The sequence below is a fragment of the Prionailurus bengalensis genome, chromosome B3 (genome assembly GCF_016509475.1).
Source record: "Prionailurus bengalensis isolate Pbe53 chromosome B3, Fcat_Pben_1.1_paternal_pri, whole genome shotgun sequence".
NCBI lineage: Eukaryota > Metazoa > Chordata > Mammalia > Carnivora > Felidae > Prionailurus > Prionailurus bengalensis.
Window position 1 is genome coordinate 75,138,480 of NC_057355.1, and position 22,398 is coordinate 75,160,877.

General features: G+C 43.3%; 1 protein-coding gene across 2 annotated transcripts; it reads right to left on the reverse strand.

The window, feature by feature from the left end:
• Positions 1-530: 530 nt before the first annotated feature.
• On the reverse strand, positions 531-3,629 carry SDR39U1 (short chain dehydrogenase/reductase family 39U member 1). 2 transcript variants are annotated; one of them, XM_043555933.1, is made up of 6 exons: positions 3,557-3,629; positions 3,140-3,246; positions 2,963-3,045; positions 2,454-2,575; positions 1,527-1,670; positions 531-1,279 (listed from the first exon to the last, which is right to left on the reverse strand). In XM_043555933.1, the coding sequence occupies exons 1-6, from the start codon at positions 3,570-3,572 to the stop codon at positions 867-869; spliced, it is 885 nt and encodes a 294-aa protein (XP_043411868.1). In that variant the 5' UTR covers positions 3,573-3,629; the 3' UTR covers positions 531-866. The 2 variants fall into 2 exon arrangements, with proteins under 2 accessions (XP_043411868.1, XP_043411869.1); XM_043555934.1 differs by lacking the exons at positions 2,454-2,575; positions 3,140-3,246; positions 3,557-3,629.
• Between the last annotated feature and the right edge of the window lie 18,769 nt (positions 3,630-22,398).

The window sequence follows — 22,398 nt, forward strand, 5'->3', positions numbered from 1 at the left end:
AGGGGGAACTACTTCTGGTCAAGGCGTGGCACACAATCAGGACAGTAGGCCAGAGGGACCCAACTGTCCTTTCATGCTAGGGACTCTGGTTGCTTGAAGTCAGCCCAATCAGATGAGAGGCAAGTCCCAAGCTTCTTACAGGTGGGGATGTTGGCTTTGTCCTACTGCAGCTTCATGAACTAGGGCCAGCGGGATTGCTTTATTAATTCACTGCTGTTCAGTGACAGACTGAAGGCTGTCCTAGACTGAAGCCTTGTCTCTTCCTCTGCTGGCACCCTAAGGGCACTGTGTGAACAAGTACACAGGGTGACCATAGAACCCACTGGAAATGGATGATCACTGCGCTCATTTTCTGGTCTCTATAATAACCTCATGCCCCAAATTTGTTACTGGCTCTTGGCAAGGGAGGGACCAAGAAGAGAGATGCCCAGTATAACTTTCAAAACCCCAATGTAGGGAAAAGAATCATCTGGCATTTCCTTAGAAATAAATTCCAGAAGAATCTAGGCCAAAGAGGTGAACGAAGCCTGTGAGATAATTTATCTTTATTGCCTCAATCACAGAGAATTCTCTACACAACATAAAGGGTAACTGGGACAGTAATGGGACACACAGGGAAACCAATCTGGAAATTCTTTTCCAAGGAGTTGAAGAGTTTAAGGATCCAACTTGATGAGACTGCAACCTTGAGACACTGGACAGTCTCTCAGTTAAATCCAGTGGAGCAAAGGAACCATGAGGAGGGCAGGGAGAGGAATTAGGACTAGATGGTTTCAGGTCTCAGTACCTGAGCCTACTACCTGAGTCTCCAACCAGGAAGCCTCTGTTGAGGGACAGGACTCCGGCCCTGCCAGAGGCCTCCCCGCTTAGGCTACGACTTCCTTCAAGGCGGCCTCTAGCTCTGGGAAGGAATACTGGTAGCCTGTGGCCAGTGTCCGCCGTGGGACCACCTTCTGGCCCTCCAGCAGCATGATGGCACGCTCTTGCCCAAAGACAGCTTGCACCACCATGCTGGGGAGAGGGATGAAGGCTGGGCGGCCTAGGGCAGCACCCAAAGCCTTGGCAAACTCAGCATTTGTAGTAGTGGGGGCTGGAGCCACTCCATTCAGGACCCCCTGCACGTGGCTTGCTTCAAGGGCATGGGCCAGGATTCCTGTCAGGTCTCTGATGTGAATCCAGGGGAAGAACTGGTGGCCCGAGCCGATGGGGCCCCCCAGGCCCAGGCGGAAGGGCAGCAGCATCTGACCGATGGCACCGCCCCCACGACCCAGCACGACCCCTAGAGCAGGCAAGAGATATGGTCAGATATGGTTGGGGAGGCTCCTCAGCCTCCAGCAGTTCCATAGTTCCTCCTGGTTTCCTCTTCCTCCCTTTTCCCAGGCCAGCTTAGCTCTGTAGTAGCTCAGAGGTATGGCTCTCTCTGGGACTTCCTGTCCTCCCATCCACAGCTTGGCCACAAATCTGCCACTCCCCGAGCCCAGGAAGACATTCCAAACCTGTCTGATACCCAGGCCCCTGGTTCTCACCGGAACGCACCACCACCTGGCGTGTAGACTCTCCAGGAAGCCTGGCTGCAGTTTCCCATTTGGTTACCAGGTTGGAGAAAAAGTCAAAATCCCCTCCTGGGCTGTCCTCATCGTACTCTGCAGTCGGGCTGGGCTGGTAGTAAGCTGCCGGTGGAATAGCACTGGTTTGCCCCAACATCCTTGGTCCTGCCTGGCCCTTTGCACCTGATGTTTCCCTTGGTCTTGCCCTCCTAGGTCTTTGGGATCTTCCCATGGGAAGACAGAGCCCTAGTTTTCCTTTGAACTACTCCACGAGTTGACCTGTTCCTGCCCTAGAGTAACTTATCTTTAGTTGTAGCTAAGCTGAGTGACTGCTAGAGTGTAGTGCTTAAGAGCAAAGACTTTGGTGCCAGGCTGCCTGAGATTTATTCTTAGCCCCACCATTTATTAACCCTGTGAGTTCAGGCAAGTTATATAACTTCTCTCTGCAGAATGTTTGCAACTTTACAACAGGAATAACAATAATACCCATCTCTCATAGGGTGCTTATGAGGGTTAAATGCTGTAATATGTGTAAGACACTTAGACTAGTGGCAGATATATGCTCTATAACTATTTGCAGTTCTTTGGTCCCAATAGTGAAACACAAGAATCAAATTCTGTTCCCAAAGAACTGTGCTGTGAGAAGCAAGGGACTTGGGAGTAGATGAGGCTTTTTCTGGCACTGAGAGCAGTGCCACTATCCCCTCTTCCTCTGAGAATCCCGGTTTCTCAGAGAAAGTACGCAAAGGTCAGGAGAAATATGCATGGACTGAGGGCCTAGGAAGTTGTTGTGCTTGGAAAAGATCAGTACTCGGGTGTGTATAGCTAGAAGGGCCTGAGCTAACCCCTCGCTGTGCAACCTCTGTTCTTCTGGCTAATATAAGGGGCTGGTGATTTGGGACATACCTACACCAGTGACTAAGACCCAGGCCTTGGGGGGTTGTGGGGTCTTGGTGATGGCTTTAGCCAGTATCTGGGTGGTCTCCAAGCGGCTGCTGAGAACCTCCTTCTGGAAGGTTTCATTCCACCTGCAGGAGGGGGGAAAAAAAAAGGGAAGTAAGTCACTAAATACATACACGCATATCCCTTCCTCTTTCCCTGGGGCTCATCCATACCCACTTCTAGTAAACCCCTGCACTGTGGTTTAGAGGAATGGCCCATCTCTCCTGTAGGAAAAAAAAAGGCATGTATTTTGGGTATCTTGAGTTATGAGTGAGGACTAAAGTCAATGGCTGAGGCAGGCAGAAGGGCAGGTGGGTGTGGAGGGAGGAGTGGGGCGGGATGAGTAGTTTGGGATAGGAGTTTAGTTCTCAATCGAACATTTCCATTCGCCACAGCTCACAGGTTCTCCTAATCAGGGTCACACCCGTCCTCCCTCTGCTCTGAAGGACATCAGCTTCGGGGCCCTAGCTGACCTTCGGAGAGGGTTGAGGATGTTCTCTCCTGCCAGGTTGACAGCCGCATCACAGCGCGGCAGCCCCGACGTAGCGAGCTCATCCTGTTGAAGAAAACAATGAGGCAGGTACGGGTGGTGGCTTGCCCTGCGCCGCCAAACCAGACCTTCTCCCATAGCTTCCAGAGGATGGACATACCCAGGTGATCCGACCGGGCCCGGGCTTTCGGGAGACCAACGTCACTTCGTGGCCCCTGGCTTTCAACAGCTGGGTTAGGGCTGTCCCAATGAAGCCCGTCCCGCCACCTGACCAGAAATTACGAGCTATTTATCCTCTCGGGGGGTCACCTTCCGTCCCCGCATGTGGCCCCCTCCTCTGGTGCCATCCCATCTGACTCCAGACTTCTCCCCCCTCCCCCCTCCCGCGATGCAAAAGTGACACAGGTCACAGGGACTGGGGGAGATTCGGCTTCCTGAGATAGGAAGCCAAGGCTGGTGCACGACGACCAGTGCACGATTCATTGCCCTCCCTCAAAAACGGTCTCCCACCTCCCACTCTTTTGTTTCAACCTTTCCATAAGCCCGCCCCCGATTCTCCCTTTCTGCCCTCCCTCACCCACAAGCACCCGCATAGCGACAAGGACCTAACGCGCCCGCGCAAGATTTAGGGGGGAGTTCCCAGTCTGGAAACGACCGCCCAATCCGGGAAGCGACATTTGTGCGCATGTGTCTCTCGAGAAGCGCGCTCCAATAGGGGGGCGGGCAGGATTGAGACTGGGCGTGGTCCTGCTTGGCGACCCGGAAGAGTTCATAGAGAAGGCTGTATATTTCAGCGCGAGGAGTGGCTGGGACGGGGCCGGGGTGGGAGGTGATAGCCTTAGACCCAGTGGGCGGGGAAAGAAGGTACGAAGGCAGAGGACGGAAGGTTTTAGAATGGGGAGCGCACAGTCAGCCACCCACCCATGACCGAAAGCCCGTAGAGATTTGAATGTCCTTTCAGCCTGGCGGATTGGTAGTAACGCAAGAGAATTTCTCTATCCGTACTATGGATTTCTTTCGGCCTGGCCTCTTCATCCTTTCTTCTCCCTGTTCTGCTTTCTTCCTTCCTATTTTCATTTGAAATGTTTTAAATTACTCTCCTCTTAATCCTTCTCCAGCCTATTTCTTCGGATGTTAATGCTCTCTGTCTTCACCTGCATAGCCAAACTTCTCCAAGGAGTGGTGTCCATTTTTACTCCCCAATTCACTCCCGTCTTTTGCCTTTATTGTTTATTGACTCTGTCGTCAAGAGCAGTAATTTCCTATGTGTCACCAAAACAAATGCCTAGTTTCCAGTTATTTTTCTTGACCTCGGTTTCACTGGACACTTGCCAACTTCTCCCTCCCTTTGGAAATCGTCATCTCTCAGCCTTCGTGAAAGCCACAGCTCTCTTCTGGGTGTTTCTCCAAACTTTTCAGTTTCTGTTGCTTGCTCTGCTTCGAAGGTGTTAAAATGTTGGTATTTCCTCAAAGCTGGGACCTAGGACCTTCCTCTCTTCGCTCTGCACTTTCTCCCAAGTGTATGTGGGTGAATTTGAGGCTGGACACCTAGTTCCTGAACCTGCTTTGAAAGCGTAAGCAGCACTATAGCTGTGTTAGTTGCATTAGTAACTTAGGCCCACCTTCTGTTTTGTTCCCTACTTAATTATGTTTTAGTACCGCTTATCATTAACTTTGCCCTTTTCGCCCCTACTCCCTGTTTACCCACTGATTGTAAAAAACTAATGAGGACCAGACGGTAACATTTGTCTTCAAAATTATCTGATGTGCCTGATATACCAAGTCCTGCTCGGCCCCTCATTTTCCGGAAACATAACACCCCTCCATCCCCCTTTCAGGATTTCAGGAACCCCCTCACCCACCTCTCATGTATTCACCTCCTTCCCCAAACATTTATAAGCTGTCCCTTCGCTCAACAGAGCAAGGCAGCTTTATGAATGATCCTCTTCCTTCTCGTTGGGCCGCTCTGCTAATAAAACTTCTTTGCTTCAAAACTGGTGTCTCAGAGACATTGGCTTACTGACCATCCGGTGCACCGACAAGTGTGAGTTCAGTAACAAACACAGTTACCAGTTTTTCAGAGGCTTCCCAATATCCTATGCAACTTGAATTTCTCCTCTGACCTTTTGACTCTATAAAAACTTGTCACTAGACACTTCTTGGATGTCTGAAAACTTGATTTTATTTACCAAGTATCTCCCACATCCATCTGTTTCTGTTTGTCTCTGCCACCACCACTCTCTTTTAAGTTATTATGCTCTTTTCTGTAAATTTCTGCAGCAGGCTCCTAGTAGAGGTCTCCCTGCTTCTGCGTCTTTCTCCTCTCCAACCTGTTCAACACATTGCAAACTGAATGATTTAAAAAGCTGCGCGGAGAACACTATGGTGACTTACAACTCCTGAAAACAAAAGCAAAGACAAAAAACAAAAAAACCCAACCCCCCCAAAACCTCCCATTGTAAGTTTCCTGGACGTGCTGGGTAAAATGTAACACATCTCCATTTAAATACGTTGTTAAGGCAACTAGAAAATAAAGGAAATCCTCAGAGACCAAAAAACAAGTCTTGGAACTGAGGCTACCTTGTGGTTGTTTGTCAGAGTAACCTAGGGGTGTGGATGACAGCAGAGAATGCCTCAGACTCCTGCATAAAGCTCTTGGTGGGCTATGTTCTTAGGGGCAAAAATGAGTTTAAAAAAGCCTACTAGTGCCTGGTTGGCTCAGTCAGAAGAGTGTATGACTCTTGATCTTCAGGTTGTGAGTTTCAGGGCGGCGTGGGGGGGCTGGGAGGGTGGGGGGAGCAGAGATTACTTAAATAAATAAAACTTTAAAAAACAAACGCCCACTTAGTATCAAAGAACATGACCAGGAAACTTGTTTCTGCAGGCTTGGCTCTCCCCTAGGATTGGTTGTAAAAAAATTTCCTTCCCTGAGAAGTTGTATCTATTGTCTGGCCCTCCTGCAGATTCGGAGTTTGAATTAATTGTTGCCTGCTTGGACTAGAAAGCCCTGAGCCAAAAATTTAGGTGTTCCAGGTATGAATAGAAATAAATTTTCCCTTGGTTTCACAGGATCCCAATTGATAAAATCCTGCCAATCACACAATCCAAAACACACACAAAAATCCAAGCTACTCTGGGGAGGGGTCAGCTGAAATAATACATAGCTGAATTAGACCAAAAATGATTTCAGATATTAGAATTATAAGATATAGAATATGAAACTACCAAATCCAAAATGTTTCAAGAGGAGACATTAAAAACATGAGAAAGAGAAGATACTATTTTAAAAATTCCAGCAGAATTGGTAAACCAATTAGAATTTCTAAAAATTAAAAACATCATAACTGAAATTCAAAAACTCTTTGAATGAGTTTAACATCAGGGAATAGATTTAGCATTGGTTAAGAGATGATTAACTAGATATGAAGACATTACCCAGCATACAGCACAGAGAGACAAAGAGGTAGAAAATACAAAACAGAGGGTAAGAGACAAGGAAGATAAAGTGAGAGATTCAAATTCTTTCTATTTGGAGTCTTGGTAGAGAGGAAACAGAGGAAGGGACAGAGAAAATGTTTAAAGAGATAATAGCTGATTATTTTTCCAAATTAATGAAAGGTATGAATACTCAGATTCAATTTTTTTTTCAACGTTTTTATTTATTTTTGGGACAGAGAGAGACAGAGCATGAACGGGGGAGGGGCAGAGAGAGAGGGAGACACAGAATCGGAAACAGGCTCCAGTCTTTGAGCCATCAGCCCAGAGCCCGACGAGGGGCTCGAACTCACGGACCGCGAGATCGTGACCTGGCTGAAGTCGGACGCTTAACCGACTGTGCCACCCAGGCGCCCCATGAATACTCAGATTCAATAAGCAAAATGAATCTCAAGTAGAATAAATAAAAAGAAAAGAAGTCCATACCTAGTCCCATCATAGTAAAAGTATAAAAACCAAGAAGAGATATTAAAAGAGGGCAGAAAGACAGATTATCTATAAAAAAATAACAATTAGACGGACAACAGACACCTTAGCTACAATACAAGCCAGTGGAGTAATACATTAAAACCTTCAAAGGTGAAGCGAAAATAATGGCCAACCTAGAACTGTTTACAAAATGGCATTCAAGAATGAAGGTAAACGATGGTATGTTTAGACAAGCCAAAGAAGAGAGCATTTGTTATCATCAGACTTACAAACTTTGTCAGGAAAAAAGAAAAGGGTCTCAAAAGGCAGGTGTGAGATGCAGGAGAATAATGAGCAAAAAGCTGGTAAACAAATGGGGAAATATAAACAAATATTGGCCATATAGAGCAACACAATGATATATAATTTGTGGGTAAAAACTGAAGCAGAACTAAAATGTTAGTCACCAATAATGGAGCTGGAGCTGAGTTGTTGGGGAAGGGTAACAGTCCTGAATAAGACTAAACTTTGTTAAATATCCATTTAACAAATGAAGGGCAACTATTATATATTAGAAACAAAATGTGCACTTATAAATCAGTAGAGACAACAAAACAATCTAATCAATAAAAAAGTCATTGAGAAACAATAAAAAAAGAAAGTTTAGACAAAATTAGAAGATTCAAAGTAAGATAATAGGAATAATCGGTATCTATAATACATTTAGACTAAGAAATTGAATTAATTACATGCACTGGAATTCTAGATTTCAACGTGGATGAATCTTACAACTGTAATGTTGAGCAGAAAGGAAGTTGGAGGAAAGTATTTATGGTATGATACTATTTGTTTAAAGAGTAGTAATTGGCCAAATAATGCACTCTTAATTGGGGAGATAGATTTAAAATAACAAGAAAGGCATGAAAAATCCTCAGGATAGCATTTACCTGTGGGAGTGAGTGGGAAGGCAGTCAGGGAGGGGGACTCAAGGGACCCTGACTTCTTCTTAGGCTAGTTGGTGGGTACATGAACCTTCGTTTTGTTTTTCTTTGTAACTTTTAGTTGTCTGAAGTATAAGAAATAAAAATTTGTGGTGGATTTAAAATTTATAGTCCTGTCTCAGATGTGCAGAAACAGAACTTTAGTTTTTATAACCGAACCCCACTTGCTCATGAACGTTTTTCTTTGGCAGTGGAATAAACTCAAACTCACCCAACCAAAGTAACTTCCTAGTTACTTCAGTTTTCTAGGAGTAAATTCGCAGTCTTTCAGAGTGCCTCGTTCCTCTTCTCCCTTCCCTCTTCCTGCTGGACACCAGGGTGTAGGAGGCCCATGGTCCAGGCACTGCCATCCAGTCCTCAGAGATTTGAGAAGGCCAAATCTCTTCTCATTTGGCCTTTTCATGTTGCCTGCTGTGGGCTGAGACACGGCTGGTTAGGCTGGGCCTCTGGGCATAGTTGTTTGATACAAACTCCCATGCTTCTGGGTATTATATCTTCTGCCTGTAATACCTGTGGTCCTGGCCGAGATCCCAGTGTTCTAAGAATGTCTGCTAGGAGATTGAGGAACAGTAGGCTTGTCTTCTGACCAATAGCATAGAACGTGTGGGGCTTGGTAAGTCTCCCCGTAGGCCCCCTCCTGATTTTCTGCTACAGTCTTTACTGCCTAGGCACCGCGCTGCAGTCTAGCACTGTTAGTTATATACTGCTGTTAACAAATGATCTCAAAACTTAGTGGTTTGAGGGGTGCCTGTCTGGCTCAGTCGGTAAAGTATATGACTCTTGATTGATCTTGGGGTTGTAAGTTTGAGTCCCATATTGGGTGTAGAGATTACTTAAAAGAAAATCTTAAAAAAAGATACTTAGTGGCTTGAAACAACAATAATAGTATTTATTATCTCATACAGTTTCTGTGGGTTAGGGATATGGGAGCAGCTTAGCTAGGTGGTTGTGGCATAGGGTCAGTCATTAAGTTATGGCCAAGATAACAAGGCCGCAATCATCTGAAGACCCGGAGGGCCCTTTCCCAAGGTGGCTCACTCCCTTGGCTGCTGGCAAGAGGCCTTGTGTCTTGCCGGTTGTTGGTAGAAAACTTCAATTTCTTGCCACGTGGATGTCTCCATAGGGCTTCTTGAGTACCCTTATGACACAGCAGCATGTTTGCCTGGATCTAGTGATCTAAGAGAGAAAGAATGAAGAGGAAGCCTCAATGCCCTTAACGACCCACTTAGACTTGGAAGTTGCTTTCATCATAATCTGTTTCTTTTTTTAAAAAATTTACTTATTTATTTATTTTGAGAGAGAGAGAGAGGGAGAGAGAGAATGAGCAAAGGAGGGGCAGAGAGAGAGAGGGAGACAGAGGATCCGAAGCAGGCTCCGCACCAACAGCAGTGAGCCTGATGTGGGGCTTGATCTCACAAACCACGAGATCATGACCTGAGCTGAAGTCAAATGCTTAATCGACTGAGCCACTCAGGCGACCCCCATAATCTGTTTCTTAGAAGTGAGTTACCAAGTTCAAGTAGAGGGGAATTTGGCTCCAACTTTGGAAGGCAGGAGTGTCAAAGAATTTGTGGACATATTTTATGTTTTATTTTATTATTTTTTTAAGTTTATTTATTTTTGAGAGACTCAGAGACAGTGTGAATGAGGGAGGGGCAGAGAGAGAGGGAGAGAGAGAATCCCAAGCAGGCTCTCCACCATCAGCACAGAGCCTGATGTGGGGCTTGAACACATGAAACCACGAGATCATGATCTGAGCTGAAACAGAGTTGGCTATTTAACCGACTGAGCCACCCAGGTGCCCCTTGTGGACATATTTTAAAAGCATCACAAGCTCTGTGCTGCAATTGGGGCTTCTGGGAGAGCCTTGCAAGCTCTCAGCTATGCTTGGGGATTGCAGCACAGTCTTGCAGTTTTCAGGTATGCCCTCTACCTCTCTGGGTTGGGTGTCTCTCCCTGCCACTCTAGTTGAGTTCCTTTTCAGAGAATCCAGGCAGCATTTATAATCTAGTTTTGACCTTTCCAAGCCTCCTTGACCTCCTATTCCCAGCCCAGGCAAAGCTATGTGATGGACAATAGCTCTGATATCATATCCTGTTTCTTTTCTATTCTTTGATTTACAGAACAAATTCTTTGCTCCATCTTCTAAGATCTAGTTTGTTGGAACAGTTAAGTATTTTCTTCTCTAAAAACTTTGCTCTTGCAAGTGACTCTCCTACTTTCCAGGCTATTCCAGGCTCATCTCTATTGTAATTTGGCTTTATTTTCAGGAAGATTTATCCCCTTGATCACAAGGATGGATTCTTGGCTTCTAATCCTAGAAAAAAAATCTCTCATTGGACTGAATTTGTTCATGTGTCCATCTCCAAACCGACAATTGTGGCCAAGTATGGAGTGTTCTGATTGGCCAGGCCTGGGACATGTGTCTATTGCTGGACCAGGGTGGCGGGGAGTCCCTACTCATCGTCCTCAGCCAGGTTTCTGAGGTATCAAGGGACTCCTCCTCTCTTCAACCACACTCTAGTTATTGACCAACCCTTCTTTCTCTCCTGGCTCTCTTTTCTTACAGTGAGTTGGGGAGGGGACTGGGCAGAGGGAAAGGAGGTTCTGCTAAATCAGATCCCCTAAGACCATGGATTCAGGGGGGTGGAGTTTCATCAATATCCTCATGGAGGTGAGGCAGGAGTTCCTTCCAGAGCTGTGTATCCTTTGTGGGAGGGAATACACATAGGGACAGTGCTAGCTCCCAGCAACCACTTCTCTCCCAGTAGGCTGATGGGAAACAGGTCCTGTCTGAGTGTACTCAATTTCTCCTCAAACTCCTTAAAGTCTTTCTTCTTCTGCGTCCTGGGGGTGAGTGGGTTGACTTCTCCTTCTTTTTTAGCCTCTCCTTTTACAACTGAACTAAAGTTAAGCTGTTTGCAGCGCTCACAGTACATCTGACACTTCAGCTGTGAAAACATTCAAATCGGAGCCAGACAACAAGACATGAGAAACTTCTGTCTGCATCTGGGTATTGGTGCAAATGCAGCTGGTTTGCCTTTCAGGAAGACAAGGGTCTCTTCTGAGTCTGTAGCAATCACAAGGATTTCATTCATTGAAATGGGACTGTTTCCCCCACAGCTGCTTTCTGAAATAGCAAAAGAAGCTGAGCACAGTCCCTCTGGGTGGTCAGGCCATCACCACAGGGTGCGACAGGAAGCCAAAACTTAGGGGGGGGTATCCTGGCTGCTCCCCTCAACTTGGGCAGGGGCAGAGTGGGTTGGGGGTTTGCTGGTGACAAGCACTTCTTCCTTTCTCCCATGCCACCTCTAATTGTGTGAATGTCCCTCTGTTTCATTTTCTTTGGGCAGATTTTTGCAACTTCTCTCTGGCTCTGGAATGTTGCTTGCTAAATGCGATTCATATCATGTCACATGGTTTCTTATTAAAATATGATACAACCATCCAACCAACCATCCAACCAAAATCTTAATACTGGAGACACAGCAGACTAAGGAACCTAGAACCTCCTCCCTCCCTTTAAAAAATTTTTTTTTTCAACGTTTATTTATTTTTGGGACAGAGAGACACAGAGCATGAACGGGGGAGGGGCAGAGAGAGAGGGAGACACAGAATCAGAAACAGGCTCCAGGCTCTGAGCCATCAGCCCAGAGCCTGACGCGGGGCTCGAACTCACGGACTGCGAGATCGTGACCTGGCTGAAGTCGGACGCTTAACCGACTGCGCCACCCAGGCGCCCCTCCTCCCTCCCTTTAAAAATAGTCTTCTCTGGGGGCGCCTGGGGGGCTTAGTTGGTTAAGCGTCGGACTCTTGATTTTGGCTCAGGTCATGATCTCACGGTTCATGAGTTCGAGCCTCACATCTGGTTCCTACTTGGAATTCTTCCAAGTAGGAGCCTACTTGGGATTCTTTCTCCCTCTCTTTGCCCCTTCCCTGCACTCTCTCTCTCTCTCAAAATAAATAAATAAACTGAAAAAAAAATGAAGATAGTTTCCTCTGACCCCAGGGTTTGTGGTGATAGAAGCAGTGTTCTGGTAGAAGCAGAGTCTCGCCATTTGTGGAAAGGCCAGGGTTTCTCCTAGGGCTCCATCTTCTCTTCTCTCTCCTCCATGACGAGTTCTAGATGCCACTCCCTCTAGTCAGACCCCTATCCAAACATCTGTTCCCAGTGGGGCCTTACTCAGGAGTTAATACCTTTTCACCTCCCACATTAGCCCCATCTCCTTCTGTTCTTGTTCTGCTGTGAAGACCATGTGCCCCTGAGATCTCTCTGAGTCTTGTTTCCAGAGCAGTGAGTGAGAAATGAGTTAAGGTTTGCCTTCCTGTGTGCTCTGCCAGTGCTGGCTGGAGTGTGTGTGTGTGTGTGTGTGTGTGTGTGAGAGAGAGAGAGAGAGAGAGAGAGAGAGAGAGAGAGGAAGGGAGAGGTACACACATAGAGAAACACACACAGAGATTAACTAGCCTTTTGTCAGGCTGAAGGGAAATGTTCATCATGAGCAACAGCTCTTGCACCACCAGAGGCCTCACTAGCCCAGAACCAGAAGTCCTGTTTCCTCTCCTCTCAAAGGGAGGGCCACCGTCTGCAGACTGTCATCAGTGTTCCAGTCCTGACTGTAAAATGGCCATCAGGAGGCTTTTCCTGGGTTTGCTTTTCCCCCTGGCCAACAGTGTAGCAAATAGATACAAGCAGGAAAAGCCACACCAAGTCAGGTGACAAAATGGTCCTCCTATCTCATGGCCGGGTCATGGCTTACTAAACAGGAGATCTGAAACCCTTAATGGTGTATGAAGAACTTATGAAGGCTTATCTGATCAGCAGGGACTGAACGGGAAGATGATTAATGGGACATACTTCCAGAGAAAAAGAAGGAGACGGATGGGCAGATGAGAGTTGAAGTGGCCCTGTATGTGAGGAAGACATGAACAATCTTAAAGCAAAAGCTTATATACGGTCTCTGGGAGGAGATCACATTCTCACGGGATTCTCAAAATCACATTCACACATAATAAAATGCCGATTTTATGACACGGCACATTCTTGCGGTTGCTATAGAAGGCAGATCACCGCCAGATGAACACAGATTATTTATTCACTGGCCTGCTAGAACTATTTGGCACCCTTTTGGGGAACTCTTGAGTGAGTGGGTGAGGGGGTGAGAAGCAAAGCATGTTTTTATTGTTCAAGATGTACTGGATGAAACAGTCAAGGGTGAATGGAAAACAGCAGAGTTCTGTCCACTGTGGATCACCTGACCAGTTCAAAGAGTAAAGAGAGAGGCTGGAGCAGCTGTCAGTTTATTTTCATTTTTAAAAATGTTTTACTTATTTTTGAGAGAGAGAGAGACAGAGCATGAGTGGGGGAGGGGCAGAGAGAGAAGGAGACACAAAATCCAAAGCAGGCTCCAGGCTTTGAGCTGTCAGCACAGAGCCTGACATGGGGCTCGAACCCACAAACCCTGAGATTATGACCTGAGTTGAAGTCGGATGTTTAACCGACTGAGCCACCCAGGTGCCCCTGGAGAAGCTGTTAGTTTAATACGGACTGTACTGCTTGAGGAAAGGCTGGAACATGGTTTGTTAGGGTGGAATTGGAGGTGATGTCTTTACCTTGGGTGTGGAACTAGACTGCGGTATAAGCCAGGCCAGGTGTAAGCCATACTTTCTTTAGTAATAGTGTTTGTGCCCAATTAAGTCCAACATTTTTGTGGGAGAACAGAGATCACACATAAAACAGGAAAATTAGTTAATGAATAATTGCAAGGTAAAATATTAAAAGGCAACAACCCTGTAAGTTAAGAAATAAGATGTCTGGATTAATGTTTCCAGGCATTAAAAAAAAAAAAAATCCTCATTGGTGGTTAACCAGCATCGTAAAAGAGGCTTCTATGGGTAAAAATCTGCCTTTAAAACATATGGTCAAATTGGCTGGGTGAGGAGAAAGGGAGCTCACTGAATAGCAAGAGTTTTATCTATCTATCTATCTGTCTATCTATAGATATATATAGAGTGGGTATATATATAAATATATATAAAATAGAAATATATTAAATATATATTTAAATAGAAATATATATATTTAAATATGTATTTAAGTTCATTTATTTATTTTTGAGAGAGAGCAGAGAGACAGGGAGAGGGAGAATCCTAATCAGGGGCCGCACTGTCAGCACGGAGCTCAATCTCAGGATCCATGAGATCAACCTGAACCAAAATCAAAAGTCCGATGCTTAGCCAATTGAGCCACCCAGGTGCCCCAGCAAGAGTTAGATATTAACTAGTAATAAGGTAACCGAAACACTGAGAGGGACTGAGAACCAACTTAACAACAACAACAAAAATTCAAACTTTTAATTGCAGTGGGTAACACTACTGTAACTCAGTGAGTTATCACAGAGTGAGCGCGTCTCTGTAACCACTACCCCAGTCAGGAATAGAACATTACCAGCTCTCCAGAAGGCCCTCATTCCCCAACCATGTGCCTTTTCCTAATTCTTTTTTTTTTTAATAATTTAACTTTATTTTTTATTTTTTTAAATTTACATCCCAATTAGTTAGTTTATAGTGAAGCAATGATTTCAGGAGTAGATTCCTTAATGCCCTTTACCCATTTAGCCCATCCCCCCTCCCACAGCCCCTCCAGCAACCCTCAGTTTGTTCTCCATATTTATGAGTCTCTTTTGTTTTGTCCCCCTCCCTGTTTTTATATTATTTTTGTTTCCCTTCCCTTATGTTCATCTGTTTTGTCTCTTAAAGTCCTCATATGAGTGAAATCATATGATTTTTGTCTTTCTCTGACTAATTTCACTTAGCATAACACCCTCCAGTTCCATCCACATAGTTGCAAATGGCAAGATTTCATTCTTTTTTTTTTTATTTTTTTTTATTTTTTATTTTATTTATTTATTTTTTTAATTTTTTTTATTTAAAAAAAATTTTTTTTTTCAACGTTTATTTATTTTTGGGACAGAGCGAGACAGAGCATGAACGGGGGAAGGGCAGAGAGAGAGGGAGACACAGAATCGGAAACAGGGTCCAGGCTCCGAGCCATCAGCCCAGAGCCCGACGTGGGGCTCGAACTCACGGACCGCAAGATCGTGACCTGGCTGAAGTCGGACGCCTAACCGACTGCGCCACCCAGGCGCCCCAAGATTTCATTCTTTTTGATTGCCGAGTAATACTCCATTGTATATGTATATACCATATCTTCTTTATCCATTCATCCATCGATGGACATTTGGGCTCTTTGCATACTTCGGCTATTGTTGAGAGTACTGCTATAAAAATGGGGGTGCATGTGTCCCTTTGAAACAGCACACCTGTATCCCTTGGATAAATGCCTAAGAGTGCAATTGCTGAGTCATAAAAAACTGAGTCATAGTCATAAAAAAAAAAAACCTATTTTTAGTTTTTTGATGAACCTCCATACTGTTTCCAGAGTGGCTGCACCAGCTTGCATTCCCACCAAAAATGCCAAAGACATCTTCTTTCTCCGCATCTTCGCCAACATCTGCTGTTGCCTGAGTTGTTAATGTTAGCCATTCTGACAGGGTAAGGTGGTATCTCATTGTGGTTTTGATTTGTATTTCCCTGATGATGAGTGATGTGGAGCATTTTTTCATGTGTCAGTTGGTCATCTGGATGTCTTCTTTGGAGAAGTGTCTATTCATGTCTTTTGCCCATTTCTTCATTGGATTATTTGTTTTTTGGGTGCTGAGTTTGGTAAGTTCTTTGTAGATTTTGGATACTAACCCTTTATCTGATGTGTCATTTGCAAATATCTTCTCCCATTCTGTCAGTTGCCTTTTAGTTTTGCTGATTGTTTCCTTCGCTGTGCAGAAGTTTTTTTATTTTGATGAGGTCCCAGTAGTTCATTTTTGCTTTTGTTTCCCTTGCCTCCGGAGACGTGTTGAGTAAGAAGTTGCTGCAGCCAAGATCAAAGAGGTTTTTGCCTGCTTTCTCCTCGAGGATTTTGATGGCTTCCTGTCTTACATTGAGGTCTTTCAGCCACTTTGAGTTCATTTTTGTGTCTGGTGTAAGAAAGTGGTCCAGGTTGATTCTTCTGCATGTTGCTGTCCAGTTTTCCCAGCACCAGTTGCTGAAGAGCCTGTCTTTATTCCTTTGGATACTCTTTCCTGCTTTGTCAAATACTAGTTGCCCATACATTTGTGGGTCCATTTCTGGGTTCTCTCTTCTATTCCATTGATTTGAGTGTCTGTTCTTGTGCCAGTACCATACTGTCTTGATGATTACATCTTTGTAGTATAGCTTGAAGTCTGGGATTGTAATTCCTCTAGCTTTGGTTTTCTTTTTCAAGATTGTTTTGGCTATTTGGGGTCTTTTCTGGTTCCATACAAATTTTAGGATTATTTGTTCTAGCTCTGTGAAGAATGCTGGTGTTACTTTGGTAGGGATTGCATTGAATATGTAGATTGCTTTGGGTAGTATCGACATTTTAACAATATTTGTTCTTCCTATCCAGGAGCATGGAATCTTTTTCCATTTATTGGTGTCGTCTTCAATTTCTTTCATCAGCTTTCTATAGTTTTCAGTGTATAGATTTTTCACCTCTTTGGTTAGATTTATTCCTAGGTATTTTATGTTTTTTTGTGCAACTGTAAATGGGATGGATTCCTTGATTTCTCTTTCTGTTGCTTCATTGTTGGTGTATAGGAATGCAACCGATTTCTGTGCGTTGATTTTATATCCTGTGACTTTGCTGAATTCATGGATCAGTTCTAGCAGTTTTTTGGTGGAATCTTTAGGGTTTTCCATGTAGAGTATCATGTCATCTGCAAAGAATGAAGGTTTGACCTCCTCCTGGCCGATTTGGCTGCCTTTTGTTTCTTTGTGTTGTCTGATTGCAGAGGCTAAGACTTCCAATACTATGTTGAATAACAGTGGTGACAGTGGACATCCCTGTCTTGTTCCTGACCTTAGGGGGAAAGCTGTCAGGTTTTCCCCATTGAGGATGATATTAGCGTTGGGTCGCTCGTATATGGCTTTTATCATCTCGAGGTATGCTCCTTTTATCCCTACTTTCTTGAGGGTTTTTATCAAGAGAGGATGCTGTATTTTGTCAAATGCTTTCTCTGCATCTATTGAGAGGATCATATGGTTCTTGTCCTTTCTTTTATTGATGTGATGAATCACGTTAATTGTTTTGAGGATATTGAACCAGCCCTGTATCCCAGGTATAAATCCCACTTGGTCGTGGTGAATATTTTTTTTAATGTATTGTTGGATCCGATTGGCTAATATCTTGTTGAGGATTTTTGCATCCATGTTCATCAGGGAAATTGGTCTATAGTTCTCCTTTTTAGTGGGGTCTCTGTCTGGTTTTGGAATCAAGGTAATGCTGGCTTCATAGAAAGAGTTTGGAAGTTTTCCTTCCATTTCTATTTTTTTGGAACAGTTTCAAGAGAATAGGTGTTGACTCTTCCTTAAATGTTTGGTAGAATTCCCCTGGAAAGCCATCTGGCCTGAACTCTTGTTTTTTGGGAGATTTTTGATTACTAATTTGATTTCCTTACTGGCTATGGGTCTGTTCAAATTTTCTATTTCTTCCTGTTTCAGTTTTGGTAGTGTGTATGTTTCTAGGAATTTGTCCATTTCTTCCAGGTTGCCCATTTCATTGGCATATAATTACTCATAATATTCTCTATTATTGTTTTTATTTCTGCTGTGTTGGTTGTGATCTCTCCTCTTTCATTCTTGATTTTGCTTATTTGGGTCCTTTCCTTTTTCTTTTCGATCAGACTGGCTAGTGGTTTATCAATTTTGTTAATTCTTTCAAAGAACCAGCTTCTGGTTTTATTGATCTGTTCTACTGGTTTTGTTTTGTTTTGTTTTTTTGGTTTCAATAGCATTAATTTCTGCTGTAATCTTTATTATTTCCTGTGTTCTGCTGGTTTTGGGTTTTATTTTCTGTTCTTTTTCCAGCTCCTTAAGGTGTAAAGTTAGGTTGTGTATCTGAGATCTTCTTCCTTCTTTAGGAAGGCTTGAATTGCTGTATACTTTCCTCTTATGACCACCTTTGCTGTGTCCAAGAGGTTTTGGGTTGTGGTGTTATCATTTTCATTGGCTTCCACATACTTTTTAATTTCTTCTTTAACTTCTTGGTTAGCCCATTCATTCTTTAGTAGGATGTTCTTCAGTCTCCAAGTATTTGTTACCTTTCCAAATTTTTTCTTGTGGTTCATTTCGAGTTTCATACCGTTGGGGTCTGAAAATATGCACGTATGATCTTGATCTTTTTGTACTTACTTGGGGCTGATTTGTGTCCCAGTATATGGTCTATTCTGGAGAATGTTCCATGTGCACTGGAGAAGAATGTATATTCTGCTGCTTTAGGATGAAATGTTCTGAATATATCTGTTAAGTCTATCTGGTCCAGGGTGTCATTCAAAGCCATTGTTCCTTGTTGATTTTTTGATTAGATGATCTGTCCATTGCTGTGAGTGGGGTGTTGAAGTCTCCTACTATTATGGTATTACTATTGATGAGTTTCTTTATGTTTGTGATTAACTGATTTATATATTTGGGTGCTCTCACATTTGGCACATAAATGTTTACAATTGTTAGGTCTTCTTAGTCTATAGACCCCTTGATTATGATATAATGCCTTTCTGCATCTCTTGATACAGTCTTTATTTTATTTTATTATTATTATTTTTTTAATTTTTTTTTCAACGTTTATTTATTTTTGGGACAGAGAGAGACAGAGCATGAACGGGGGAGGGGCAGAGAGAGAGGGAGACACAGAATCGGAAACAGGCTCCAGGCCCTGAGCCATCAGCCCAGAGCCTGACGCGGGGCTCGAACTCACGGACCGCGAGATCATGACCTGGCTGAAGTCGGACGCTTAACCGACTGCGCCACCCAGGCGCCCCGATACAGTCTTTATTTTAAAGTCTAGATTGTCTGATATAAGTATGGCTATTGTGGCTTTCTTTTGTTGGGCATTAGCATGATAGATGGTTCTCCATCCCCTTATTTTCAATCTGTAGGTGTCTTTAGGTCTAAAGTGGGTCTCTTTTAAACAGCATATAGATGGGTCTTGTTTTCTTATCCATTCTGTTATCCTATATCTTTTGATTGGAGCATTGAGTCCATTGATGTTTAGAGTGAGTACTGAAAGATATGAATTTATTGTCATTATGATGCCTGTAGAGTTGGAGTTTCTGGTGGTGTTCTCTTGTCCTTTCTAATCTTTTTTTGCTTTTGGTATATATATATATATATATATATATATATATATATATATAATTTTCATCTTTTCTCCCCTCAGAGAGTCCCCCTTAAAATCTTGTGGGTCTGGTTTAGTGGTCACAAACTTCTTTAATTTTTGTTTGTCTGGGAAACTTTTTATCTCTCCTTCTATTTTGAATGACAGCCTTGCTGGGGAAAGAATTCTTGGCTGCCTATTTTCCTGATTCAGCACACTGAATATATCCTGCCACTCCTTTCTGGCCTGCCAAGTTTCTGTGGATAGGTCTGCTGCAAACCTGATCTGTATTCCCTTGTAGGTTAGGGACTTTTTTTCCTTTGCTGCTTTCATGATTCTCTCCTTGCCTGAATATTTTGTGAATTTGACTATGATATGCCTTGTTGATGGTCGGTTTTTGTTGAATCTAATGGGGGTCCTCTGTGCTTCCTGGATTTTGATGTCTGTGTCTTTCCCCAGGTTAGGAAAGTTTTCCACTATGATATGCTTTCATAACCCTTCTATCCCTATTTCTCTCTCTTCCTCCTCTGGGACCCCTATGATTCTGATGTTGTTCCTTTTTTATGAGTCCCTGATTTCTCTAATTCTTAAATCGTGTTCTTTTGCCTTCATCTCCCTCTTTTTTTCTTCATTATTCTCTATAAGTTTGTCTTCTATATCGCTGATTCTCTGTTCTGCCTTGTCCATCCTTGCCGCTGCTGCATCCATCCGTGATTGCAGTTCAGTTATAGCATTTTTAATTTCATTTTGATTATTTTTTACTTCTTTTATCTCTGCAGCAAGGGATTCTAATCTATTTTTGACTCAAGCTAGTATTCTTATCATTGTGATTCTAAATTCTGTTTCAGACATCTTGCTTGTGTCTGTGTTGGTTAGATCCCTGGCTGTCGTTTCTTCGTGCCTTTTCTTTTGGGATGAATTCCGTCGTTTTGTCATCTTGAAGGGAGAAAAGGAATTAATGAGGTAGAAAAATTGATATTAAAAAAATTAAAGTTAAAAAATATTAAAATTAAAAATTAAAACACACACCCACACAAATCAAATAGATGATGCTAGATCCTAGGTGTGTTTTGGTCTGTGTGTAGAAAGTGGTTTGACAGATTAGAGAAACAAACAAACAACAACAAAAAAAACAAAAATAAAAAACAAAAAAAGGGGGGAGAGAAAAAAAAGGAAATCATTTCAGAATTTGAAAAAATGAATACACTAAAGTAGACTAAAATACACAAAAGTAGAGAATATAGTAGAAAAAATTATAGAAAAGTATTTTTAATAAAAATTAAAAATAAATATGAATTTTTTTCACTTTCCATGTTTAAGAAAAAAGAAAAGAAATGAAAAAGAGAAAAAAGATAAAAAAAAGAAAAAAGAAAAGACAAAAAAAAGAAATTGTTTGAAAATTTGAAAAAGTGAATACACTGTAGTAGACTGAAATAAAATGATGGGAGTAAGATAGAATTTGAAAAAATTTACATAAAATAAAAAATATAGTAATAAAAATTAAATAAAAATATTTTAAAAAGAAATTGAAAGTAAAAATGAAGTTTTTCTCTTTCTGCATTCAAGAAAAAGAAATGAAAAAGAGAAAAAAGAAAAAGAAAGAAAAAAGGAAATTGTTTGAAAATTTGAAAAGGTGAGTACACTGAAGTAGACTAAAATAAAATGATGGGAGTAAAGTAGAATTTGAAAAAATTTACACAAAAGTAAAAAATATAGTAATAAAAATTAAAGACAGATATTTTTAATAAAAATTGAAAATAAAAATGAGTTTTTCTCTTTCTGTATTCAAGAAAAAGAAAAGAATTGTAAAAGAGAAAAAGGAAAAAGAGAGACAAAAAAAAATTGAATAGATGAACCTGCTAACAGATTGAAGTAGGACTGAAATTGCTTCATTTTCCCCTAGAGGTCAGTTCAGGTAGCTCTTTGTAGTCCATAAATTAAGCCAGGGGTGAGGTTTGTGTTCTTGAAGAGTGAAGTTAGCCCAGTTGGGCAGGGCTCGGTGTAACAGCTCTGCTCTCCCGTAGATGGCGCTGCTAGCCTACTGGGGCGGATTGTTGCGGTGCTTCTCGGTGTGCATGCGCATGCGTGGGAGCTGTGAAAAATGGCACCACCCAGCCACCCTGTCTGTTCTCCCCGATCAGCAATCACGCACCGGTCCTCCGTCTTCAGCTCTCATCCACTCCCCGCTTTTCCACTTTCCGTGACCAGGCCCCAGGCAGTACCTCTCTCCCGAGTTTTGTCTCAGATGCGGCTGTTTTCCCTGGCCCCTTACTTCCGAAGGACTGCGGTTTTGACCTGCTCTGCCCCTCTGTGGGAGGGTCTCACCGAGCAATGGCTGAATGAGCAGTGGCCGAATGTCGACTGCACCCAAGAACGCCCACTGGACCCTGCTGTTGCTGGTGCCCCGAGACTGCGGCCAGGTGCCAGCCCACCCCCAAAAAAGATTGTGAGACAGTGTAGCCTCAGCATTTCAGGGACCATGGAAAATCGCAACACACATCTGGCACCAGGCTTCATCCTTAACGACCTTGTTCCAGCACCAGCGAATGTGGCCGTTTTCTGGGGTCTGCTGGGACCAGGTGGCTTCAACCGTCTCTACCAAACATCTTTCCAGCAGTGGAACCGCTTTTCCCCATGTGGCCCGCGAGAACCTCCCGGACCCCACTCTGTTCCTGGGGATTCGCCCTTCCCACCAGAGCACCACCAGGTATGGAGATGTGGAGTTGCAGCCTTTGCGCTCCCCTTGTTTACAGTCTTAATGGAATTTAAACCCTTTCCTTTCTCCTTTCTCCCTTTTTAATTTAGTCCCTGTGGCTGTTTCCAATTTTCCACGTTCTCTCCAGCTGTTTTTGGGGAAGGGTGCTTTTCCCGTATGTTCCCCCCCTCCCCAGTCTCCGTCCTCTCTCGCCCACAAAAGGGTTACCTACCTTTTGGGGCTTCTTGCTCCCCAAGTTCAGCTCTTCGTGTCGCATACCTGCTGAATTCTGTGGTTCAGGTTGTGCAGATTGTTGTGTTAATCTTCCAATCGGTTTTCTAGGTGTGTAGGATGGTTTAGTGTCGGTCTGGCTGTATTTCATGGACACGAGACACAAAAAGCTTCCGTGCTGTTTCGCCATCTTGGCTTCCTTTTCCTAATTCTTGTACCTCCATCCTCACCAAAGATAACTGCTATCTCGACTTTTAACACATAGATTGGTTTTGTTTCTGAACTTTATATAAATAGGCTAACACAATGGGTCTTCTTTTAAGGTCGGTTTTTTTTTTCTCCTTCTCAATATTATGTTTGTG

Bases quoted from the DNA above. Each gene is read 5' to 3' on its own strand.
- SDR39U1 (XM_043555933.1), bottom strand. The intron at 2,576-2,962 runs GTCAGCTAGGGC...CCCCTCCTGCAG, and splicing joins ATCCTCAACCCTCTCCGAAG to GTGGAATGAAACCTTCCAGA. The intron at 1,671-2,453 runs GTATGTCCCAAA...TTCCACCGGCAG, and splicing joins GGTCTTAGTCACTGGTGTAG to CTTACTACCAGCCCAGCCCG.